The following is a 26719-nucleotide window of genomic DNA, read 5'->3' on the forward strand; positions in this document are numbered from 1 at the left end:
CTCTCCCTCTCTCTCTGTATCTCTCTCTCCCCTCTCTCTGTATTTCCCCGTCTCTTCCCTGGCCACTTCTCCATCCCCCACCGTCGCCCTTACCTTCTCAGGCCAGGTGAGGAGAGAGTAGGAGGGGAGGGCGAGGGGTGGGGCCAGCCAGTGGTTGCTCACTCGACAGGGAGCCACAGCAGAGGACCCAAAGAGCCGCATGCGGCTCCAGAGCCGCAGGTTGCTGACACCTTCTCTATACCATTTCAGACAAATGGTTGTTCAATCTCTTCTTGAAAACCTCCAGTGTTGGAGCACCCACAATTTCATTCCACTGGTTTATTGTTCTAATTTGTCAGGAAATTTCTCCTTAGTCCTAGGTTGCTTCTCTCCTTGATTAGTTTCCATCCGTTGCTTCTTGTCCTGCCTTCTGGTGCCTTGGAGAATAGCTTGCCCCCCTCTTCTTTGTGGCAGCCCCTTAAATATTGAAACACTGTTATCACATCACCCCTAGTCCTTCTTTTCATTAAATAAGAAATCGTTTAGACAACTTCCTGGACTTTTAATCACAGTTGGCTTCGGCGCAAACTTTTCGTACCATTTTATCTGACCCCCTCGACGGTTTGTTATCTCGTGGCAATGTATTCCACAAATAACCACTGCAATATGCTAAAAATATATATTTATATATCTTTCGACTGATCTGATATTAGTGATTTGTATCTCTCTGCCTTCATCTCCTTCCAAACATCTGCAGGTCTTAGAGTGATCTTGTTCCTCATTTTTTAGCTGCAGCTCAACAAGGCAATCCAGGGAGGGGAAGTGCTAAACAAATTCCAGACCAAGTGAGTCATTTTGGCACAGCTCCGTTTTTGCCTCCAGATGGAACGAAGTGTCTGCAAAATTAGCCAAAGGGGTAATGGGGGAAAGTTTCTACTGAGATAGTTGTTGGGGTTTTTTTTTCAGAAGAAAGGAAAGGAAGATGAAAGGGGATGGAAAACAGAGAAGGTAGAAGCTAGAGGTTTGTGGAGATTCTTGGTCATCCAGGTCATGGTTGTCCCAAAGGTGCTTTTTCAAAAGGCAACTGGACTTTATTTTTCCTTGAAGATGTTTTGCTTCTCATCCATGAAGTATCCTTAGTTTTGAACTGATGAGAAACGAAACTTCTTCTTCTTCTTCTTCTTCTTCTTCTTCTTCTTCTTCTTCTTCTTCTTCTTCTTCTTCTTCTTCTTCTTCTTCTTCTTCTTCTTCTTCTCCTCCTCCTCCTCCTCCTCCTCCTTCTTTTCCTTCCTTCTTCAACATAATCTGCTCTTCTTCTTCTCTTCTTCTTCTCCTCCTCCTTTGTCTTCTTCTCTTCCTTCAACATAATCTGCTCTTCTTCTCCTCCTCCTCCTCCTCCTTCATCTTCTTCTTTTCCTTCCTTCTTCAACATAAACTGCTCCTCCTCCTCCTTCATCTTCTTCTCTTCCTTCCTTCTTCAACATAATCTGCTCTTCTTCTCCTCCTCCTCCTTTGTCTTCTTCTCTTCCTTCCTTCTTCAACATAATCTGCTCTTCTTCTTCTCCTCTTCCTCCTTTGTCTTCTTCTCTTCCTTTCTTCTTCAACATAAACTGCTCCTCCTCCTCTTCTCCTTCTCCTTCTCCTTCTCCTTCTTCTTCTTCTTCTTCTCCTCCTCCTCCTTCTCTTCCTTCTCCTTCTCCTCCTTCGTCTTCTTCTCTTCCTTCCTTCTTCAACATAATCTGCTCTTCTCCTCCTCCTCCTCTTCCTCCTTCTCCTTTGTCTTCTTCTCTTCCTTCTTCAACATAATCTGCTCTTCTTCTTCCTCTCCTCCTCCTCCTCCTCTTCCTCCTCCTCCTCCTCCTCTTCCTTTGTCTTATTCTCTTCCTTTCTTAATCAACATGAACTGCTCCTCCTCCTCCTCTCCTCCTTCTTCTAAAAAACAATCCAGTTGTCTTTAGAAAAAGCACCTTTGGGACAACCATGACCTGGATGACCGAGAATCTCCATAGACAAGAATTTTCAAAATCGTCCTATGCCCCTTTCTCAAAAAAAAAATTCTGGGAAGATCAGGGTACATGGATGTTATGATGCAACTTCTTGAACAAAGGCCCATTTGTTTCTTGTCCCACCAGGATGTCCCAAAGCCATCGGTGGTGAAAGAAGACCCACTCAACCCAATGTCTGGGGAGATTCTCAGTCATCCAGGTCATGGTTGTCCCAAAGGTGCTTCTTCAAGACGCAACTGGATTTTCTTGGTTTTTCATTGAAAAACCAAGAAGCTTCTTCGGTTTTGACTGAGGTCTTCAGTTCTGACTTCATGAATGAGAACTGAAACAAAAACAAAGCAAGTCCAGTTGCCTTTTGAAAAAAGCACCTTTGGGTAGAAGCTAGAGGTAGAAGAAGCAGACAGAGAACTAGCAAAAATTGGAGAAGGAAGTGTTTATAGGCCCTGTCAGGTATGGACATGGCATCCATTGATAAGACAGTTGTCAATACAGAGATAAGATAGCATTGAAGACTGAGTGACTGCAACGTGTAGATTGTAGAAGCAATGAGGAGATGCGGTGTAAAGATAGAAGCTGCAGAAGAGAGAAACTGCCTGGGTTATCCAGACTTCTTAGCCAGAGGAGAGAGGTTCAATCAATCAGAATAAAGCTGGAAGAGACCTTGGAGGTCTTCTAGTCCAACCCCCTGCTCAAACAGAGGAGACCCTATATGCCATTTCAGATAAGTGGATGTCCAGTCTCTTCTTAAAAACATCCAATGTTGAAGCACCCACAACTTCTAGAGATAAGCCATTCCACTAATTATTTGTTCTCACAATTAAAGACATTTCTCCTTAGATCTAGCTTGCTTCTCTGCTTTTTTTTTTTTTTTTTTGCTTTAATTTATATGCCGCCCTTCTCCGGAGACTCAGGGCAGCTTACAAAGCATTAAGCAATAGCCTTCATACTTTTGTATATTTATACAAAGTCAGCTTATTGCCCCCACAAACTGGGTCTTCATTTCACCTACCTTCGAAAGGATGGAAGGTTGAGTCAACCTTGAGCCTGGTGGGATTTGAACTTGCAGTAATTGCAAGCAGCAGGTGTTAATAACAGTGCTTTAGTCCACTGTACTACAGGCTCCTAGTTTCTTGATTAGTTGCTTGATTAGTTTCTATCTTGTCCTGCCTTCTGGTGCTTTGGAGAATAAATCAGAATAACAGAGTTGGAAGGACCCTTGGAGGTCTTTTAGTCCAACCTTCGGCTCAATCAGAAGACCTTGTGCCATTTCGGACAAATGGTTGTCCAATCTCTTCTTAATAAACCTACTGTGCTGGAGCCCCCACAACTTCTGGAGGCAAGCTGTCCCACTGATTCATTGTTCTCACAATTCAAGAAATTTTTCCTCAGTTCTAGGTTGCCGTCTTTCCGTGATGAGTTTCCATCCATTGTTTCTTATCCTGCCTTCTGGTGCTTTGGAAAATAGGTTGACAAACCCTCTCTTCTCTGTGGAAGCCCTTCAAATATTGGAATACTGCTCTCATGTCACCCCTAGTCCTTCCAGGTTAGGTGAATGTGGGAAAGAAGACAATTTCACCTTCAAGATCATGGGCAAGCAAACAATGATCTTGACAATGATCAATGACAAGCAAACAATATATTTTTAATCCTCAACCTCATTTCTGGACAAATCAGAGATTAGGAACTTTGGTCTTCCAGATATTATTAAACTCCCTTCAGCAACACCAAATACGATGAGTAATAAAGACACTGGAGATCATCTAAAGCCTATATAACTTGGATGATATTAATCTTCTTTAAAGAGAAAAAAAAAAAAAACACATCTCAGACCCATTCATCCCCAGGTCGATGCCATTTAAGTCCAGTGGGGTTGTTTCCTTAGTAACAATGGAGCATGGAGTCAGATATTATGGGCTGTGCAAAAGAGCCCGAGTTGACTGTTTATGCCTTTGATATTGTCAGATTATTGCGAGGGTCTTGACATCCCGGTAAAGATACCCAAGCTACGGTATTCTCTTTGTTCGTTTTTTTAAAAAAGTTGTTTGTTATATAGAGTACTTTAATTTATCATTGGAACGACTTGCCTCCAGAAGCTGTGAATGCTTCAACACTGGAGGTGTTTAAAAAAGAGATTGGACAGCCATTTGTCTGAAATGGTAAAGGGCCGTGATGGTGAATCTATGGCATGCGTGCCACAGGTGGCACGCATAGCCATATCAGTGGGCATGCCAGCTCAGCTCCTAGAGAGACTCTAGAGGCTGGGGACAGCAAAAAAGTCACTTCCTGTCCCACCGGGAGTTGGGAAATGGGCCGTTTCAGACCTCCGGAGGGCCTCCAAGGGAGTGGGGAAGGCTGTTTTCGCCCTCCCCAGATGCATAGAGAGGATCTGGAGCCAGGTGAGAAAGAAAAACGGGCCTACCTGGCCATCGCGTGCCAGGAGCGGGGGAGGAGGGTTGTGCATGCATGTGCAGGGTGGGGCGCATAGAATTATGGGTGTGGCCACACACATGCACGCATGAACCTCCCCCGCCCACCCCTCCTGGCACGCGATGGCAAAAAGGTTAGCCATCACTGGTATAGGATTTCCTGCCTGAGCAGGGGGTTGGACTAGAAGACCTCCAAGGTCCCTTCCAACTTAGTTATTTTGAGTCTGTTTTCCATCTCTTCTCTTCTCTTCTCTTCTCTTCTCTTCTCTTCTCTTCTCTTCTCTTCTCTTCTCTTCTCTTCTCTTCTCTTCCGTTCCTATTCCTATTCCTATTCCTATTCCTATTCCTATTCCTATTCCTATTCCTATTTTGAATCCTATTCCATTCCATTCCATTCCTATTCCTATTCCTATTTCTCTTCTATTTTGAATTCTATTCTGTTCTGTCCCGTCCCGTCCCGTCCCGTCTCGTCCCGTCCTATTCCTATTCCTATTCCTATTCCTATTCCTATTCCTATTCCTATTCCTATTCCTATTCCTATTCCTCCCTCCCCTTCCCTTCCTTCATGTCAAAAATGGTCTTAAGTCACTTTTTTCAGTGCCGTTGTAACTTTGAACAATCACTAAACAAACCGTTGTAAGTCAAGGGCTACCTGTATTTAATAAATACAGCCAACAGGGGTTTAGTGAGTTCTGTGCATGCACAGTGTCTCATCAAGAATTTATCTTTTGTTTGGGTACAACGTCATATGCGGGAAGCACATCCCGAACTCAGAAAGTAACCGTAACAGAGTTGGAAGGGACCTTGGAGGTCATCTAGCCCAACCCCCTGCTCACGCACGAGACCTGGACTAGGGATTTGAACTGCCCGAACTGCCGACCTTTCTGATCGACAAAGCTCAGCGTCTTAGCCACTGAGCCACCTAGCCCTGCTTTGAACTCAATTGGTGAATTTTCGATGCGGGATCATGATAAAAAGTTTCCACCCTGTTTAAGACGGCATTCTTTCCAAGTTGTTGCTGTTGTTGTTGTTGTTGTTGTTGTTGTTACTTTGTTCCTGCTTGGAAAAACGGAACGCGGAAGGCGTCTAATCAATCTCGCGCGCCGATTAATTATGTGCGAACTTTACAAGTGCAAAGAGGCTTTTTTTTTCATTATCGGGTTTGACAGTGTTTTGATTTCCCCCAACTGTCGCAGGAACATAGGTTGCACTGGATGGGGGGGGAGAAGGGGGCCAGAAAAGCGAAAGAACATCTCGTTTGCAAAGGGAACAGATGTTGAGAAGCGGTTGTGAGGTGCGAAGGGGGGGGGAAAGTGTAAAGTGGACTTGGTAGTCTCTGGCGGGCTTTAACAGAAGGGAGGCAAAATTGAAATGGGACGTTTAACGGACTTAAAATAGCGCTGTCTCCGGGTTGCAAGGCAGAATATCACCGCGGGAGGGAAATAATCCAGCTGGATCATGCCAGCTGCTCACCAGATCTCGCATGCATTAGTTCACACTATCCAATTTTAATTGTTGAAGAATATATTACCACTGATGATGACGGAGGTAGGTAGGTTTATGTCTCCTGCACAAATTTATATTTAGTGGGGATTATATGGGTGAGGTCCTTGGTCCCCTCTGAACTTGGTTGCCTGCTCGCAGATGTTTCATTACCCAACTAGGTAACTTCATCCATGCTGGGAGAGTGTGGGGTTTGCAGAGTGGAGGAGGAGGAGGAGGAGGAGGAGGAGAAAGATGGCAGTTGGGGTCCTTGGTGCTTTCTGAGCTTCATTGTCTGCTTGTGGATGTTTCATCCCCTAACTAGGTAACATCATCAGTGCTAGAAGAGAGTGGGGTTTGCAGAGTGGAGGAGGATTATGGGGCCCTTGGTGCTTTCTGAGCTTGGTTGTCTGTTCGGAGACATTTCCTTATCCAATTAGGCAACATCATCAGTGCTAGAAGAGAGTGGGGTTTGCATAGTGGAGGAGGAGGAAGAGGAGGAGGAGGAGGAGGAGGAGAAGGAGAAGGAGGAGAAGGAGGACTGACTTTGGTTGTCTGCTCAGAGACATTTCATTATCCAACTAGGCAACATCATCAGTGCTATTAGAGAGTGGGGTTTGCATAGTGGAGGAGAAGGAGGAGGAGGAGGAGGAGGAGGAGGAGGAAGAGGGAGGAGGAGGAGGAGGAAGAAGGAGAAGGAGAAGGAGAAGGAGAAGGAGAAGGAGAAGGAGAAGGAGAAGGAGAAGAGGATTGAAGGAAGTGGGGTGTGGGAGGAGGAGAAGAAAAAGAAGAAAGAGAAGGAGAAGAAGAAGAAGAGGAGGAAGAGGAAGAGAAAGAGGAGGAGGAGAAAAAGAAGAAGAAGGAGAAGGAGGAGGAGGAGAAGAAAAAAGAAAGAGAAGGAGAAGAAGGAGGAGGAGGAGAAGGAGAAGGAGAAGGAGAAGGTAGACTGAGCTTCGTTGTCTGCTTTGCAAACATTTCATTACCCAACTAGGCAACACCATCAGTGCCAGAAGGGAAGTGAGGAACCACAAAGACTGACAGGACAAGCTACTAGTAAATAGAAAGAGAACAAACCCCATTCCCTATTAGCACTGATGATGTTACCTAGTTGGGTCATGAAACGACGGCAAGAAAACAGCCAAGCTCAGAGAGCGCCAAGGACCTCCGAGTTCAACCTTGTGCTCTGTATATTCTCTTCAATGGGATTTATTTATTTAAGAATTTAATGAGCTGTGTTCAGAACCATATTTATACAACAACTTGCAGAAACGGTTTGACAATAATGCATAAATAAGTTGCAGAGCCTCATAAAAGCTTACATAAAATACGTTGGAGGAGATGGGTGGCAGGCAGGTTGAATAAGTAAGTAAATAAATATTTTAATACAAATCGTTGTCTTCTTTTCCTGCCATGTGCCACCCCTGAATCTATAAAGGGGGAGATTTATCCTAAATCTCCCGCTATAAATTTAAGAGAGTTGGCACGGTCGCAGCTGCTTAGTTGGATCCAAAACCAGATCCTGGGATGACACTATTAAAGCATCACAAATCCTGACCTTTTCTCTGGAGTAACTTTCCACGTTTTCCTTTGTTCCTTAAGTTCCTTTTTTTTTTTTTTTAATGACACCATCCATCCATTCCGATGCGGCAGCCCACAAATCATAGGCTTAATTACTCAACGTATTTACCTAATCGCTTCTGACAATGTTTAATTGCCTTTTGTTTCTTAATTGCTCGGATGCAGAGCTAACTTAGAAGTAGTTTGCTAACTGGAAGATGAGGGAGTCTAACTTCCACGAGAGTCCAGCCATAACCATTGGGACATAACTCTTCGAAGAGTCCCGTCTGCTTGCCAACTTCCGTGCGGTCACTATAAACTTTGGGTTATTATTTTTCCTGATTTGAACCACAAGTTGTATTTGAAGGCAGTTTAAAACAGATACCTGCTTCATGTAGTCCTCAATTTATAACAGTTCTGTCAAGCTTCGATGTGTATTCAGGCTGCCTTCACTTTTACGGCTTCACAGCTTGCCAACAGACCCCAGAAAAGGGAGGGAGAAATTGGAATGTTTATTCCAGACGATAACAAGAAACTGTCTCATGGGAACCAAGGACATTTCATCCGCCAGAGTCATGGAGATTTTCCCATAACAACACCTGGACAATGTGATCTGTGCTAATTGGGGGTGGGGGGAGGGTGGATTCTATACTTTTAATTATATTGAATTGCCCAGGAATTAGCCAGAGCTGGTTTTGCTTTCATTCTGTGCTAAAATAATATATTCAATAAAGTTTTGCATTAAGAGATTGGATCATCTCAACGGTGCTTGCTTGGCTGGGTTCGTCAGTCGGAACCTTGACATGTTCATTTAGTGACTGTTTGAAGTTACAGCGGCATTGAAAAAAGTGACTTAGGACCGTTTTTCACACTTATGACCGTTGTAGCATTTCCATGGCCACATGACTTACATTTAGGTGCTTGACAATGGATTCAACTGATTTCTGATGGTTGCAGTGTCCTGGGTTCATGAGATCACCTGCGAAGCTTGTTCCCGACAAATGCCCCTCCCACCAGCATCTCAGTCCCCAAGTGTGCCTTGTGAAGGTGGGCGGAGCACTCTCCTCTCTCGTAGCTGGCTCTGCGTTGTTCTCACCTTCTCTCTTCTCTCCGTGTTCTAGGATCAGGAGGGGATGGTCCTTGCTCTTCCCCTGAGCTCTGTCTCCCCTGCTCTTCCCTGACTGAAAACCTTTCTAATCCTGAAAAGCCTTGCCCGGACTGACTCTGCCCTTCCCCAGTTTCCTCCAAGGCCAACGGAGCTGCTTTGACCTAGGCTTCCTGAGAAAGCATAAATCATAATTTTAGTCCCCAAAAAACCTCTTTTATTGAGACGGCTATGAATGAAGTTCATTCACAGCCCGTAATGAGTCCTAATCAGTTTGTGAATAGTCCGACAGAAGTCTGCCACAGTCTTTCAGGATAAGGCTGATAAGCACCCACCTTTATCTCCCTTGAAACGCTGCCAAATACCTAATTGTTAATTAGCTTTGCAAGGCCAAATGGAGCACAAAGTCAAAACGGAGCTTCAGAGTTTAAACCGACCAGAACAAACAAAGTTGCTTCCTGCAAAGGCTCATGTCCCTTTGCTCCACTTTTATGTCTCATGGGAGGGGCCAATCATCTCCAAGCCTTACTCCCGAGTCACCCCTTTTGTCTTAACTGTTCTTGCCTTCTGGCAGCTCTGTGCATGCGCGCACTGGGAACAGGCTCCTCCTGTTCCTCTGCCTCGCTGACGTCAGACACTGGAGGCTCCGGAGTCAGCACAAAACTCTCCGGTGGCCCTGGCCCCACTCTGCCTCCAATGCAGAGCCCTTGTCTGAGCCTTCCCCAGATGGTTCCAGGACTGGCCCATGTTCCTCCCCAGCCTCCTCACTGTCCGACTCTGCTGCCAGCTCTGCAGGCCGGTGGCGGACAAGAACAGGAGCCACCCTCTTGATCTCTGTCGGCTCTTGTTCCAGCTCATCTTCCCCCACAGATTCAGATTTTGACAGGAGCATGACATCACCTTTTGTAGTCCATGGGGAAGCTGAATTCACCCTTTCTCTCTTTCTTTCTCTTCCTCTGCAGGAGTCCACGGAATGGCGCAAGAATGAGAGGGAAAAGGCAGACAGAAAAGCATGAGCTGGAGGGTTACTGAGTTCCTGTACTTCCTCTTTATATGGGACCATCTCACTGTCCACCCTTCCCACCAGGAGCCTGCCGTGACCAACCAACATGTCTCCAAGGAATTTGATTGGCTTATTTCAGACAGGGGGCCGTTCCACCATTCGCGGAGCTACTTATCCTTTGTGGAAAGACATCGTCAGGGATTTACAACCCGGTATAAAATATACAGGTAGGAGGAACGATGATGTAATCGTACTCGCAAGATCTGGGGATGTTATCGCCCAGTGGAATCTGATGCTGGCGGTCTGATGCTTTGGAATAAAGGGCGCAAACCATTCTTATCTGCTTAGGTACAATATACAATGGGGTCCTTGGTGCTCTCTGAGCTTGGTCATTTTCTTGCAGACGTTTCATTACCAAACAAGGTCGCATCATCAGTGCTTGAAGGGAGTAGGGTTTGCAGAGTGAAGGAGAATGAAATGAAAAGGACTATGGGTTCCTTGATGCTCTCTGAGCTTAGTAGTTTTCTTGCAGATGTTTCTTTACCAAATTAGGTCACATCAACTATGTACTGGAGAACCAGTAGCGGAAATTTTGAGTAGTTTGGAGAACCAGTAGTAAAAATTCTGACTGGCACCACCCCTCATTTATTCTCTGCCTCCCAAGTCCCAGCTGATTGGGAGGAAATGGTGATTTTGCAGCAACCTTCCCCTGGAGTGGGGTGAGAATGGAGATTTTACACGCCCACCAAGCCACACCCACAGAACCGGTAGTAAAAATGTTGAAACCCACCACTGTCCCGCTGCCTTTAGAAAATTCAAAACATTCTTAAAAATCCATCTCATCCTGGTCACCCCCCCCTTTTTTTTTTTTTTGAACTATTACCATCTGGCAGACGGTACCGGATCATAAAAACAAGGACAAATAGGCTGAAAAACAGCTTCTATCTCAGGGCAGTAACTATATTGAATTCAACTGTATTAATGCAATAGTAATGCAGTATCAGGGGTTTTCAATTCAGTTGTATAGAATGTGAAGAATGTGTCTTTGTGTTTCATTTTGATAGTTATAATGAACCCTGAAGGTGGCATTTAATTTCGTTGTACGAGGTGCCATGACAATAAACTAAACTAAACGAGAGAGAATGCTTGTGGGAATGCCCTCCCCTCGCGCTAGTGAAACTTCATGCGTGAGCCCAAGTGCGTTCTGCTCGCGTGAGTGAAGCTTGCTGTGCGAGGGGAAAGGCCCACCACTTGTGCAAGGGGAGGTTTGCACGCATTTGTGCTTGCTCGTCATTTATTAGGCCCAGTTTCATACAGGCTGCAACCATGGGGTTGGGTATCTCTGCTCTACATCACAAGATTGACGAGGACTTGTTATGGCAGACTTGTTATGGTGCGCGGCTCAAAAAAGAAAAAAATAAGAAGAAGGTATAACTGCCTGATTTGCAGAAGATTGGCAAGGATTTCTGAGCTCCTTGTTTCGCTAATGCAGCAATAAAACCCGTCTCTTTTATGCACCCACATGTGCCGTATTGCTGAAAGAAGAGCAATAAGAGGTAATTAGAAGTTAATTTTGAGGGTTGGAAGAGACTGTGAATTGGGTTTTGTGTTCTAGTATTCAAAACAAATTCCGAGATTCAGAATGTTGTTAGTTCTCATCTTCCACATTAAGCAACTTTAGTTACAGAATCCCAGGCTGCATAAACAGAGGGACAGAATCAAGATCACGTGAAATAATAGTAGTAGTAATAATAATAATAATAATAATAATAATAATAATAATAATAATAATAATAATAATAATATTGGTTGATACCTAGGACGCTGGCAGCAACCCGTATCAACCATTAGCACCAGTCAATGGTATTTGTGACACATTTTTTGAATGTTCAGTTGACTGAGTTTCATGTTTAATGAATAGTAAATAATAACTTTATTGTCATTGTATGTCGGGGGTGAAATGCTCCCGGTTCGGACCCAATCTCCTGATCTGGTAGCGATGGCGGAGGGTGGTTCAGAGATCCGGTAGCAAATTTCCCTGCCCCTTTCATGCCCAGCGCGATCATCAAAGGCTTTTTTTTTTTTTTTTTTACTTTTAAAAGCATTTTTTTCTCCAACCTCTTCGGCTGAAAAAATGCTTTTAAAAATAAAAGCCTCTGATGATCGCACGGCTTAGCTGGGATCGTCAGAGGCTTTTAAAAGCATTTTTTCTACAACCTCTTCGGCTAAAGAGGTTGTAGAAAAAAAATGCCTTTAAAAGCCTCTGATGATCCTAGATGAGTTGCCTGATTGTCAGAGGCTTTTAAAAGCATTTTTTTCTGCAACCTCTTAAGGTTGTAGAAAAATTGCTTTTAAAAGTAAAAAAAAAAAAAAAAAGTTGGCCACACCCACCCAGTCACATTATCCCCTCCCCACCAAGCCACGCCCACAGAACCAGTACATTTTACATTTCACCACTGTTGTACGTGTATACACAATATACCCATACAACGAAATTCACTTAACACCCAAAGACCAGGTCCAACACACATAACAATCCCCAAACACATTCCCACCCACCACAATTCTCCACCTCTAAATCACCCAAACATCCACACAACAGACCAAGTAATATTGTCCAACAGCTCACTGATGGTGGCTCTTTAGTTCATTGTTGAGTGCAATTATAACTATGGGATAAGAACTATTCAGAAAACGTGTGGTCCAGGGTTTTAATTGTTATAATACCTAATTATAATACTTTAATATTTATAATACCTTGGTAAGGCCACACTTGGAATCCTGGATCCTGTTTTGGTCGCCATGATGTAAAAAAGATGTGGAGACTCTAGAAAGAGTGCAGAGAAGAGAACAAAGAGGATTAGGGGACTGGAAGCTCAAACATATGAAGAACGCTTGCAGGAACTGGGTATGGCTAGTTCAGGGGTCTGCGACCTTAAACACTCAAAGAGCCATTTGGACCCGTTTCCCACCGAAAAGAAAACACCGGGAGCCACAAAGCCCTTCCCGTGCCCGACTATTCCTTGAGCAGCCGCAAAACTAGCATACAGTATGTAATTGAATTAAACGTTCTGTTTTCTTCTGAAACTTTTCTTTTCTTGGATTTATCCATGGTTGGCCAATCAGAGGTTGAAAAGCTCAATAAATTGCGTGCTGGGCGGGTGTCGCACATTGGTGGTTGTGATGCATATTTTGAGTGACAGGGAGCTGCAGCAGAGGGGTGAAAGAGCCACATGCGGCTCCAGAGCCACAGGTTGCTGACCCCTGGGGAGACATGATAGCAGATAGAAGGACTAGGGGAGACATAATAGCAGTCTTCCAATATCTCAGGGGCTGCCCCAAAGAAGAGGGAGTCAAGCTATTCTCCAAAGCACCTGAGGGCAGGACAAGAAGCGATGGATGGAAGCTGGTCAAGGAGAGAAGGAACCTAGAACGAAGGAGGAATTTCCTGACAGTGAGGATAATCCATCAGTGGAATAGCTTGTCTTCAGAAATTCATCACTGGAGGCTTTCAAGAAGAGACTGGACAGCCATTTGTCTGAAATGGTCTAACCTCTCCTGGGTGATCAGACAGTTGGACAAGAAGACCTCAGACACATAGTTACAATGATCCGTAAGACTGATCTTCTTCCTGCATGGAAGCGTTTTGGAGTTTCTGGAAATCCAAGATAGGATTTCAGGAAGGTAATTCTATCTACTCCTGATTTGACTGATTTGATCTTTCGGATGTTATATGGGTGTGTGGCTCCACGGAGATTAGATTTCAGCTTGACAAATTGATTTGAACAGTCCATTCAAGCTGCCAGGACGCATTGATTTGATTGGATAAAAGCATGTGCAAGAAGTCCTTCAGATCTTCAAATTGATTTTGAAGGCCCCTGATTGGATCTGATGTAGCAAATCGATCCGGTGATTTGACCTAAGGACACGGGAGGTTGAATTATCCTTATGCTGTAAATTCAATATGGGCGGATTGCCCTTAAAGCCAAGCATTGTATCACTCTGCTATCATCTTACTACATTTTAGGGTGTTAATGGTTTTTTTTAATCAAGTTTTTATTATTATTATTATTATTTTTAAATTGATACCTATCATTGTGTGAATGGCGCGATGTTTGAATAGCATGCATTTCAATACATATAAACACATTCCTAATTATTACATTCCATTTTCCTTATTTCATATTATTTACTCCTACCTTTTACACAAAATTTTAATTTTCATATAAATAATAACTAGCATGCAATAACATCAGAGGTGGGTTTCATCAGGTTCTGACCAGTTATGGAGAACCGGTAGCGAAAATTTTGAGTAGTTCAGAGAACCGGTAGTAAAAATTCTGACTGGCCCCACCCCCCCATCTATTCTCTGCCTCCCAAGTCCCAGCTGATCGGGAAGAAATGGGGATTTTGCAGTAACCTTCCCCTGGAGTGGGGTGGGAATGGAGATTTTACGGTATCCTTCCCCCTGGAGTGGGGTGGGAATGGAGATTTTATGGTATCCTTCCCCTTGGAGTGGGGTGGGAATGGAGATTTTATGGTATCCTTCCCCTGGAGTGGGGTGGGAATGGAGATTTTATGGTATCCTTCCCCTGCCACGCCCACCAAGCCACACCCACAGAACCGGTAGTAAAAAAATTTGAAAACCCACCAGAGTAACATCTAAACTGATGTGCTTTAGCATCCATATTATCTTCCATTATAGTTTCAATAGTATAACCCTCAAGAAAAACAAACAAACATGAAATTGTCCGTTTTCTCCTGTACACCATATTTCACGCATTTTTACAACATTCCTTTCCTTTTCTCTTCTTCCTCCTCCCTCTCTTCTCTCCTCCCCTCTCCTTCTCTCTCCTCCCCGCCTTCCTTCTTCTCTCCTTCCCTTTCTCCTTCTCTCCTTCCCCTGTTCCCCTCTCTATTTCCCCTCTCTTTTCTTCTCCGCTGTTAATGTTTTCACAAGGTATTTTTTTGTTGATCTTTAGGTGTGTTTCTCATTCTATTATGAGAGGGTATCACAGCGAATAGACTACCTTGCGCGATATCCCAAGAAATGACACAATTTTCAAATTCCTAGTGAATGGGAAATGTTTATGGCCAATGCTAAGAAGGGGACCAACCTCTGAGGAGGTTGTCAAATTGTATGGAGCATTCACAACTTCTGCCTCCAGAAGTTGTGAATGTTCCAACACCGGAAGCTTTTAAGAAGATGTTGGATGACCATTTGTCTGAAGTGGTGTAGGGTTTCCTGCCTAAGCAGGGGGTTGGACTAGAAGACCTCCACGGTCCCTTCCAACTCTGTTATTCTATTTCTATTCTGTAGAAGATGTCATAACATGTTTTGGATGATCAACATCTTCTCAGCTTTGGGGTGAGTTGACAGCTTCTCTTCTTGACATGGAAAGTCCACTGGCTTGTTCACTAACTGTCTTGGGAACGTCAGGGTGTTTCCCTCGTCGACGGTCATGGAAAAGGGGTTCGGTTTTAAATCTAGATTTTAAATGGTTGTTTACATCTGGAGACAAATTTGGTTTGCTTATTTATTTATTTATTTATTTATTTATTTATTTATTTATTTATTTCTATATGCCGCCCTTCTCTGGAGACTGAGGGCGGCTTACAATGCGTTAAGCAATAGCCTTCATACTTTTGTATATTTTATACAAAGTCAGCTTATTGCCCCCACAAACTGGGTCCTCATTTTACCCACCTTAGAAAGGATGGAAGGCTGAGTCGACCTTGAGCCTGGGGAGAATTGAACTCGCAGTAATTGCAGGCAGCTGGATGTGAAATGCTGTCTTAGTAGGAGGCATTAGCCTCCTACGCCACTCAGGCTCCTCTTGAGATCCGAAAACCTTCTAGAGAGCTTTCCGTGGAACCTTTGGTAGTCCACTCCTCCAGGCTAACTAAGATTGTAATGAAAAGCAGACACAATTCAAAATCTTTCCAGCTTTCTCTGTCATTTCCTCATGATAGCTTAAGATAGTCCAAATCCTCACCATCTCATTTATCTCTCTTTCTCTCTCTCTCTCTCTCTCTCTCCCTCTCTCTCACTATCACTATCTCTATCTATCTATCTATCTATCTATCTATCTATCTATCTATCTATCTATCTCTATCTATCTATCTATCTATCTATCTATCTATCTATCTATCATCTATCATCTATCATCTCTCTCTCTCTCTCTCTCTCTCTCTCTCTCTCTCTCTCTCTCTCTCTCATCTATCTATCTATCTCTCTATCTCTCTATCTTAGTACATATAACATAGAATCATAGGGCTGGAAGGGAGTTCAGAGATCTTCTAGTCCAACCCCCTGCTTCAGCAGGAAACCCTATAGCAGGGGTCAGCAACCCGTGGCTCTGGAGCCGAATGTGGCTCTTTCATTCCTCTGCTGCGGCTCCGTGTTGCCGATCGGCTCCACGATTGATAGGGCTTTCGGTTAGGACAGGTAGAGGAAAAAGGATGCTGTGCTAGGAAGAGACTCTATGGTGGGGGAACGGGACTTCCGGTCAGCAGAGGAAAAAGGACGCCGTGCTAGGAGAGGAGACTATGATGGGGGAACTGGACTTCTGGTCGGCTCCAGAATTGAACAGGGGGCTTCCAGTTAGGACCTTTGTGGCTCTTTGAGTGTTTAAGGTTGCCGACCCCTGCCCTATACCATTTCACACAAACAGCTGCCCAATCCCTTCTTAAAAACCTTCAGTGACGATGGAGCACTTACAACTTCTGGAGGCAAGTCGTTCCACTGGTTAATTGTTCTCACTGTTAGGAAGTTTCTCCTTCGTTCCAGGTTGCTTCTCTCCTTGCTTTGTTTCCATTCGTCACTTCTCCTGCCCTCAGGTGCTTTGGAGAATAGGTGGATGTAGACCCCATCTTCTCTGTGACCGTCCCTTAAATATTGAAACACCGTTATCATGTCGTCGTTGTCCCCCGTTATCCTTCTCTTCCTTAGACTAGACATACTCTAAAAACTATATAGCCCTTCTTCACTCGACAACCACACAATGGTGTCAAAATAAGCTGTAAATTGGAGATAGGCCCTCCTGCAACTGAGGCCAAGCCTTCACTTGGCTTTCCTTGGTAGACTTGATACCTTCGCAATCTTTGAAGTTGGAACCGAATTTTCCTTCTGATCGCACTGAGGAAAAAGTATTTTGTTTCCTTATGGTTTGGCGAGTCCCTTTTCTTCTTGGTTTCTACATTCAGTTGTCGCTATACAACCTCTCCTTCCCACCTTCCTTCCAGCACTTTCCTTCATTCTGAAGAAAGAAGAAAGTGCGCTTTTCAAATTACTTTCAAACGGAAAAGATGTTTCCCGAAAGGCTCAGAGGTATAGTGCGGTATATTGTTGAGTTTAGTGATGCTACGCTGAAATTTGCCTTGCGTGTCTCCCAAGTTTTTTTTTTTCCTCCCCTGAGAAAAAGTCTTTTTTTCTTCTTCTTCTTTTTTTTTTAAAAAAAGCTTATTCTCAAGGTGCTTTAGAATTACTTTCAAATTTCTGCTGGGGATGTTTTTATCGTTGTCTTTATTGCTGAAAGCCTCAAAGGAAGTGGCTGTTCTTTTCACTTAAGACTGTTTTTTTTCTCCCTCGTCGGATTGAGATAGTCTGACTGGCTGTTCACATTTGCCAATTCTAAAATAAAAATAATAATTGCACAGTCGGCCAAATGTTTAGATGGATCTGGAGGTTTGGGTCCACCTCCAGAGTCCTTCCCAAGGAACTGGGACAGAATGATATCTATATTATTATAATAAGGATATTTATATTTTTAGAAGTAGAATAACAAAGAGTTGGAAGGGACCTTGGAGGTCTTCTAGTCCAACCCCCTGCTTAGGCAGGAAACCCTACACCATTTCAAACAAATTGTTGTCCAACATCTTCTTAAAAACTTCCAGTGTTGGAGCATTCACAACTTCTGGAGGCAAATTGTTCCACTGATTAATTGTTCTCACTGTCAGGAAATTTCTCCTTAGTTCTAGGTTGCTTCTCTCCTTGACCAGCTTCCATCCATCGCTTCTTGTCCTGCCCTCAGGTGCTTTGGACAATAGCTTGACTCCCTCTTCTTTGGGGCAGCCCCTGAGATATTGGAAGACTGCTATCATGTCTCCCCCAGTCCTTCTTTTCGTTACTCAATCCCAGCAACTTTAATAGTCCTTGGCCGGGTCCTTGGTTAGGAGCTGAATTATTAAGTTTCCAGCAGTCTTAGACTGTGAATCTAATCCACACATAATAATAATTTTAGTTATCAATAGCTCTTAGAGAGAGGTTATGTGCCATGAAATGGCTTGTTAAAGACTTATATACTGCTTCACATTGCTTTACGGCCCTCTCTAAGTGGTTTGGTGGAGTGTCAGCATATTGCCCCCAACAGTTTGGGATCCTCGTTTTACTGACCTCAGAAGAATGGAAGATTGAGTCAACCTCTGCTGGCAGTCAGCAGAGTTATCCTGAGATATTGCATTGTAACAGTGGTGAAATGTAAAATTTGTTACTACTGGTCCTGTGGACGTGGCTTGGTGGGGGGGGGGGATAATGTGATTGGGTGGGCATGGCCAACTTTTATTTTTTTACTTTTAAAAGCATTTTTTTCTACAACCTCTTTGGCAGGGTCTTATTTTGGGGGAAATATAGTACTAAATGCATCCATCTGGCTGACGATCTTAACTGGGGCTTATTTTGGGGGGTAGGGCTTATATTAAGAGCATCCTGAAAAATCATGCTAGGACTTATTTTCCGGTTGGGTCTTATTTTTGGAGAAACAGGGTAATATATATTAATACATTTAATATTTAAATAATCATATATTTTAAGAAGGTACTTGGTTGATCCCTAGGATGCTGGCAGCAACCCGTGTCAACCATTAGCACCGGTCAATGGTATTTGTGACACATTTTTAAATGTTCAGTTGACTGAGTTTCATGTTTAATGAATAAAAGAGATAATAATAATAATAATAATAATAATAATAATAATAATAATAATAATAATAGGAGGAGGAGGAGGAGGAGGAGGAGGAGGAGGAGGAGGAGGAAGGAAGGAAAGGAAAGAAGGAAGGAAGGAAGGAAGGAAGGAAGGAAGGAAGGAAGGAAGGAAAGAAAGAAAGAAAGAAAGAAAGAAAGAAAGAAAGAAAGAAAGAAAGAAAGAAAGAAAGAAAGAAAGAAAGAAAGCATCAGAAGCCAGGCGAGGCTATTCTGTGTGTGCCTCGTGAACCGTGGGCTCTTCAGTAAAACTGGATTAAATAAACTATGGCTTAGTACGATATGCTAAATCCATTTAGTCTCTCCATTAGGGAAGAACTTATAATAAAGCAAAATCAAAAACCAATAGAATAGGATTTCTGGGAAAAATGTACAGGGTCAGAATTTTGTCTCTGTCTTAGAAAACAGCCTTTCTCCCCTAAGTCATAATTGGCTGACTAAATAACAGTTAAGGCTGATTTAATTATAATTATAATGAAAGGGTACAGAGAGACATCCCCCCCCTTCCTTTTATGGTTTAAAATTACTTATTTCACAGGATTTTTTTTTTTTTAAAGCCATTTCATGGCACATAACCTCTCTCTCCTCCCAAAATAGAAAGAATCAAGACATTTTTTTTTTTTAGAAAAAGAGCTGCTAGAAGATATTTACTTAATTCAGAGGGGAAAAAAAATCATGGTGTCATGTGAAAATGGCTGCATTTATTTCCCATTGTTGTGTGGGATGTTCGCACATTAATTTACAGGCTTTGCACGTCAATAAATGGCCATGCTTAGCTGGGTGATTTAATGGGAGAGTCCACTGGATATGGAGAAGAGAGATTTTATGGTGGTCGCTTATAAATGTAATTAATACCTACAGGAGCAACCCTACAGGAACAGATCAAGAGCTTCTCATTCAGGCTCAAATAGGTTTCTGCCTCCCCCCGAAAAAAATTAAATTAATTTATTAAATTTGCTAATGGACTGACTCCCAGCAACTCTGGGCAACCCACAGTTACTGATGAACACTTCCATTTGAACACTGATGATGTTACCTAGTTGGGTCATGAAATGTTTGCAAGAAAACAACCAAGCTCAGAATGCACCAAGGACCCCACAGTCCTCCTCCTCCCCACCTCCACAAATCCCACTCCCTTCTAGCACCGATGATGTTACCTAGTTGGGTCATGAAACGTGTGCAAGAAAACCACCAAGCTCAGAGAGCACCATAGAGCCCACAGTCCTCCTCCTCCTCTTCCTCTTCCTCTTCCTCTTCCTCCTCCTCCTCCACCACCATCACCCTTCAAACCCCCACTCTTCTAGCACTGAAGTTGTTACATAGTTGGGTCATGAAACGTCGGCGAGAAAACCATCAAGCTTAGACAGCGCCAAGGACCTCACAGAACACGTCCTTTGCAGCTTGATGACTATTTTTTAATTTTTTTTTTGAAATAATAATAATAATAAAAAATAGAGTAAGCTCATGTGCCAAAAATGCACGCATTGGTTCTCTCCCATCAACTTTTTGCCTAGCGGAAGGTATTTGGAGCCCACGTTTCTCTCCAAGGCCTTCTTGGAAGATACAAAAGGAGAGTACTCTTCAATATAGGGCCTGGTGGCTCAGCAGACTAAAAGCATTGTGATTAACACCAGCTGTCTGCAATTACTGTAAGTTCGAATCTCGCCAGGCTCAAGGTTGACTCAGCCTTCCATCCTTTCTAAGGTAGGTAAAATGAGGACCCGGATTGTGGGGGCAATAAGCTGACTTTGTATAAATATACAAAAGGATGAAGGCTATTGCTTAACGCACTATAAGCCGCCCTGAGTCTCCGGAGAAGGGCGGCATATAAATCAAATTAAAAAAAAAAAAAAAAATATTCATACAAGCAATGCATGTTGATTAGATCCTTGCATAGTGTGTGAAGTATGGAAGGGTGCGGTGGCTTAGAGGTGGAGCTCTCGCCTCACAATCAGGAGGTTGTGAGTTCGATCCTAGGTAGAGGCAGATATTTCTTTCTCTGGGCATGATGAGAATATATCTGCTGAACATAACTCTGTATTGGCGTCAGGAAGGGCATCCGGCCAGTAAACCCTCAGCTCCATTCAGTTGCCCAGATTCTCCACCCTGCAAAGGATTATGGGGGTCATTAAAAGACAATGATGATAATGTGTGAAGTATGACACCCGGTGCTTTTTTTTTTTCTAGAGACACTTTCCATATTGTTCTTCTCCATTGGTGAAATCACCTTAGTGTCATCCTCACTAATTGCTCCACTCTACAGTTTCGCACTACAGTGTGTCAGAAGACACTCGGGTTGTAGAGATCACTCCCCTTCAGCCACTCTGGGTTACTGCGGAGATAGCCTTGACAGAGATATGGCTGGAATGTGCTTTCGTTTTGACTGCCACACTGCCTTGCCGCAGCTGCAAAGTTTGTTCTCCCGTCCCCCTTACCTATGGCAACTCGAGAGCAGGCCAGGGATGCTTTGGAAGTTGGCACACTCCTTCTGGCTATGCCAGTAGGTTTCATCACACTAGCAATGAATTTCAGGTCCTCTGAAGTTCCAGAGAAACACCTCGCTGGATTCTTCTTGCATAATACATCACTAGGAAGGAATCAGAGATGGTTCTTTCATGTTAACTGCATTGTGGGAAGTAAGGAGACAAAGGGCATCATCAGGAGGTAGGGTGGGGATGGTCCAAACAAGACAAGAGCAGCATGGTTGAAATCTCGAGAGCAGGAAGATCATATGGAAGAACAGAATAGCCTGTTGGTACGTTGTAGCACTGATGCTCGATGCGAACTGGATTTTAGTTGCTTGTAGGTCTCAATTCTCCATCGTCAGTTCATTTGCTCACAAGGCATGGGTGTCTTTACTCAGGTGCCGGTTCTTTGGGCCAGGCACCCAGCTGGCATTCTCTTTTTGCAGCCGTTTCAGCTTCCATCATGGCTCGGGAAGGGGAGTAGATGGTCTTGACATGGATCGCCGAGCCAGCTCCTGTGGTTCCCTCCATGGCTTTCTTGTCCTCCTCCATCTTCCCTGAGTCTTTGGGTTGACGTTCTGGGTTCAGGACCCTGGACAGCATCCTGGTATTTGGGGAACTGGCTGACTTTTTTAAAAGGAGATTCAGGTTAATGTCAGGGTTCCAAGTAACACCCCCAATGAAAGAAGATTCCGAGGCTTGAAGTTCCTCAAAGTTTCATTTTATTAGAAATGTCATATTGGGTTTTCCCCACCCAAAGGAAAGTCCAAGTCCCTTCCCCTGCACCCAAGGTGCTTTTTTCCTTGAAAATATTTCACTTCTCATCCAAGAAGCTTCTTCAGTTCTGACTGGACTTTCTTTGTTTTTATTTATTATTTATTTATTGGTTCAATTTATTTATTGGTTCGATTTATATGCCGCCCTTCTCCGGAGACTTAGGGCGGCTTACAATGAGTTAAGCAATAGCCTTCATACTTTTGTATATACCTGCTTAGTAGGGCTTTTGACCCCACCCTAAGCGGTGTTCTTTTATATACAAAGTCAGCTTATTGCCCCCACAATCTGGGTCCTCATTTTATCTATCTCGAAAAGATGGAAGGCTGAGTCAACCTTGAGTCTGGTTCAGAAAAGGTTGAACCTTTTTCCTTGAAGACGTTTTGCTTCTGATCCAAGCAGCTTCTTCAGTTCTGACTGGACTTCCTTTGTTTTTCCTTGAAGATGTTTCACTTCTCATCCAAGAAGCTTCGTCAGTTCTGATTGGACTTTCTTTGTTTTTCCTTGACGATGTTTCACATTTGGAACATTTTCTGGGAAGGTTAACTTAAGTCTCACGTGGTTATTCAACTGATACCACTGATATACTTGATTGCCTTAAAAACATCCTCAATATGCAAAGGAGGTTTGTCAAGATAATTAATTCAGGCTCCTAATGAGAGATATGAAGATTTACTTTCCTGCACAACTTCCTATCTCGACCCGATAAGAATAGCATGGATTTTCTAATCTTGCCGAGAATATGCGAGTGGGGAGAACTTGAAGTGTCCTCGAGGGGGAAAAGCCGAGAGAAGAGTTGAACCGACAGAGAGAACCATTAGGGGGAAAAAAAATAGGAATGATTTGAGTCATGACATCAAACAAAGCTGCTGAAGGCAAATCCCTTGCCTTCTTTCTGGAAATTGCTGTTGTATATTCATTGGATAACTTAGGCCTAGGAGGTCTACAGTAGGGAGTAGCTGGTGCCTCTAAGATTTGCTTGAATGAAGGAGAAGAAGATGCTCTCCTTAATTCAAAACAGTTTGCTCCTTATAGGTAGTTCTCAACTTAACACCACCATTCAAAGTTACAATGGAAAAAGTGATTTAGGACCAGATTCAGCTGGTTCGGGCCGATTCGAGCAAATCGTTAGCAGAAATTTTAAGTTCGATTTTTTTCGTTCAGAGAACCGGCAAATACCACCTCTGGCTGGCCCCGCCCCTGCCCTGTCCGCTCGCTGCTCGCCCCGCCTGCCCGTCCCACCCCACCCCACTCCGTCACTCCTCATCTCGCCTCCCCCGGCATAGTTAGGACCATTTTTCATGCTCGCAACGGTTGCAGCATCTCCATGATCACGTGATGCAAATTTGGACGCAAGGAAACTGGCATGAACTTATGTCGGTTGCAGTGTCCCTGGGTCACGTCATCCCCTTTTGTGACCTCCTGACAAGCAAAGTCGATGGGAAACCCGGATTCGTTTAATTGTTCACTTAGCAACTGCAGTAAACAACGGGGGGCAAGAAAGGTGGAAAAAGGGGGCCAAGCTACACTTAACAATCGTCTCGTTTAGCAATGGAAATCTTGGGCTCAATTGTGGTCGTAAATCGAGGATTATCTGTACTGTCTCCTAACGAAATTTTAGCCCAGTGGCATTTTTCTCTAGTTTTGGTGTTCCCGCTTAGGGTTGTCCAAAAAACTCTACCAACTTAGCTTGGATGCCTGAAGACGAATATTGCTCTAGAGCAGCTCTAACCGCAGGCCCCATTTTGGGAAAGGCTGCTATAATGGTTATTCTTGGAGACAGGCCTTTCCCAGCAGACGGATCTGCAGCAGACAGGAAGGCACCACCAGAAAGGTGAAATCAATTACAGTTCTCTTGATTTTTACTTAAGATGTTTATCCTCTGCACTTCGGCCTGAAAGAACTTTCAAGTAATGAAAGTAAAGAACTTTCAAGTAATTAAAGTTCCAGTATCTGCCATGTGTGTGTGTGTGTGTGTGTGTGTGTGTGTGTGTGTGTGTGTATACAGGTGGAAGGGGGGAGGGAGGAGGAGGGGGAAGAGGAGGATGGATTCCAGGGTCCTTGGTGGTCTTTGAGCTTGGTTGCTACTTGGCAGGGGGAGGAGGAAGAAGAGGAGGAGGAGGAGGAGGAGGAGGAGGAGGAGGAGGAGGAGGAGGAGGATGGATGGATGGATTCTAGGGTCCTTGGTGCTCTTTGAGCTTGGTTGGTACTTGGCAGACATTTCATGACCCAACTGGGTAACTTCATCAGTGCTGGAAGGGGGGGAGGAGGAGAAAGAGGAGGGAGAAGGTGGAGGAGGAGGAGGAGGAGGAGAGGGAGGAGGAGGAGGAGGATGGACTCTAGGGTCCTTGGTGCTCTTTGACCTTGGTTGATACTTGGCAGACATTTCATGACCCAGCTAGATAACTTCATCAGGCCTGGAAGGGGGAAGGAGGAGGAGGAGGAATGAAGACGGAAAAAGAAGACAAAATAAGGTTGACATCAGCTCTTAATAATTGGGGGTTTCTATCGTGCAATTTTTCATGGAATTGAGTTTCTCAAAGCAATCCAGATTTTTTTAAAAAATTAAAACATATCTTAACCCCTTGGAACTATTTGGGATCTTCTACTTTGCTTTCTGTTTAGCTCCCAAAGTTCAGCCAAACCTCATTTGATAATTGATATTTTTTTGGGAGGCGTGGGTAGATTTACGCTGACCAATTTTCTGCCAATCAAGAATATTATTGGGTGACTGGTCTCTTAATGTTTCCACTGTTGGCAGCCGTAAATTGCCTTGAGGATTACCCCTTCGCAGAGTGCATGTTTCACAACGGCGTAAATATTAAGATTAAATTACTCTCCCCTTCCTCCAAATGATGGATGCTACTCTTAGAGGTGGTCCATTCACACTTGGAAGCTATGTGTCATTTTTGGCAGGGCTCAAAGTTGGTTTCCCCATATGTTTTGCTTCATGGAACTTCGCTCTGAGTCACCAGTTTTTGCCATCAAATGTTGACGGAAAGTGTGATCATTGCAAGGGAGTTATTCATGGCGGTTGGGCGAATCTTTAGAGGATTGGAAGCTGAGCGGATAGGATCATAGCACACTGATATTTCTAGACCCGATGAAAAACGCATGAATTAAGAGCTCCTAACTGCATTTCAAAGTTCAGCGGCAGTACGAGTGGAATTTCACTCGTTCTAACAGCTCAAGAGAGGCAAGCTGTGAAAAGGTTCGTCGTTCGAAGTTTTGCGAAGGATGGAGACGTGGTTTCTTCGACAAGGTTTTAAAAAAAATCGCTGTAAAGATTGCTCCCTGAATTGATCCCAAGATAGGCGAGTTGACAGCTTCGGAACCAGGAGTGGGCTGCTGGGGGTTCGCACGGGTTCGGGAGAACCTCTAGCTAAGATTCTGTGCAGCTTCAGAACCAGGGGTGGGCTGCTGGGGGTTTGCAAGGGTTCGGAGAACCCCCAAATCCCATTCCTGGCTGAGCCCGCCCACCCCACCCCTTCCCTCCCAGGAGTCCCCACAAGGCCTGTTTTGGATGCAGGTAATTGCAGGGTGCGTGTGGAGGCTCGGGGAGGGCAAAAAATGGGCCTACTGGAAGTTTGGGAAGGCTGGAAATGGGCCCATTTCCAGCCTCCAGAGCCTCTGGAGCCTGGGGAGGCTGTTTTCGCCCTCCAGGAGGCTCAAGAAAAGCCTCTGGAGCCTGGGGAGGGCAAAAAAAAGCCTCCCCGGCATGGTGCAGGAGGCTGACTAGGCCATGCCCACCATGCCCATGCCCAACCAGCAACCGGGCAGAGAACCCCTTGCTAAAATTTTTGAAGCCCACCCCTGTTGGGAACTAGAGGAACAAGACAGCAACGTCAAAGAAGCGGTGTGGACCGAAGCAACTCGGTCCAGGCGGAGACATTGATGGCTGTGTAACGTTGTCGATGTAGGGTTTGTGAAACCGGACATAGTCATGTGAGATAAACAAGTGGTTTGGAAAACTGAGAAAGAGAGATGAATTTGACACGGGGAGGGGATGAAGGATGGAACGGGGAGACAAGGGTGCAGAATGGAGAAGACCATCTGCCATGGATCGTCCCATTATCATCTAGCAGGATGGTGGTGATGCGGTCCTGAATGGCAATTCTCTTAGCCAACTGACAGGATCTGAACAAATGTTGTAGGAATATTCGTTGGCTAAGGACTTTAAATGTGTTATGCTGCTGGTGAAGTGATGCTTTGTCTATGGGTAAAATTTCAGATGATGCCTTGGTATTAAGTCAAGATAAAAGAGTCAATGGTGGGCTTGTTTTGGATCTGTTCCAAGCAATGCTATGTTACTTATGAGTAACATCATTGTCAAATATTATCTCTTCTTTTAAAATAGCCAATCTCTGTGCCTCTCTCCTTCCTTCCTTCCTTCCTTCCTTCCTTCCTTCCTTCCTTCCTTCCTTCCTTCTTTCCTTCTTTCCTTCCTTCATCCCTTCTCTCTCTCTTTGCCTTCCTTCCTTCCCTCCTTCTTTCTCCCTGCCTCCCTTTCTTCCTTCTTTCTCCTTTCCTCCCCTCCCCTCCCCCTCCCCTCTCCCTCCTTCCTTCCCTCCTTCCCTCTCTCTTTGCCTTCTTTCCTCCCTCCCTCCATCCCTTCTCCCTCTCTTTGCCTTCCTTCCTTCCATCTCCCTCCCTCCTTCTCTTTGCCTTCCTTCCGTCTCCCTCCCTCCCTCCTTTCTCCCTCCCTACCCTCTCCCTCCCTCCCTCTCTCTTTGCCTTCCTCCCTCCCTTCTTTCTCCCTTCCTCCCTCTCTTTTTCTGCCTTCCTTCTTTCTGTCCCCCTCTCCTCTTTCTCCCTCCCTACCCTCTCCCTCCCTCCCTTCCCTCCCTCTCTCTTTGCCTTCCTTCCTCCCTCCCTCCTGCCCCTTTCCTTCCTTCCTTTCTTCCTTCCTTCTTTCCCTCTCTCTTTGCCTTCCTCCTTCCCTC

At 44.3% G+C, this 26719-nt stretch overlaps 1 protein-coding gene across 1 annotated transcript in view; it reads left to right on the forward strand.

Moving 5' to 3' along the window:
- Positions 1-9567: 9567 nt before the first annotated feature.
- BRINP1 (BMP/retinoic acid inducible neural specific 1) overlaps positions 9568-26719 on the forward strand; it is a 49788-nt gene continuing 32636 nt past the window's right edge. Inside the window, exon 1 of the mRNA XM_070955695.1 lies at positions 9568-9785. Within this exon, the coding sequence (XP_070811796.1) occupies positions 9568-9785 (218 nt within the window). The remainder of the gene's footprint in view (positions 9786-26719) is intronic.

The sequence above is a fragment of the Pituophis catenifer genome, unplaced genomic scaffold (assembly GCF_029215685.1).
Source record: "Pituophis catenifer annectens isolate HBS135680 unplaced genomic scaffold, rPitCat1.0.hap2 SCAF_17, whole genome shotgun sequence".
NCBI classification, from domain to species: domain Eukaryota; kingdom Metazoa; phylum Chordata; class Lepidosauria; order Squamata; family Colubridae; genus Pituophis; species Pituophis catenifer.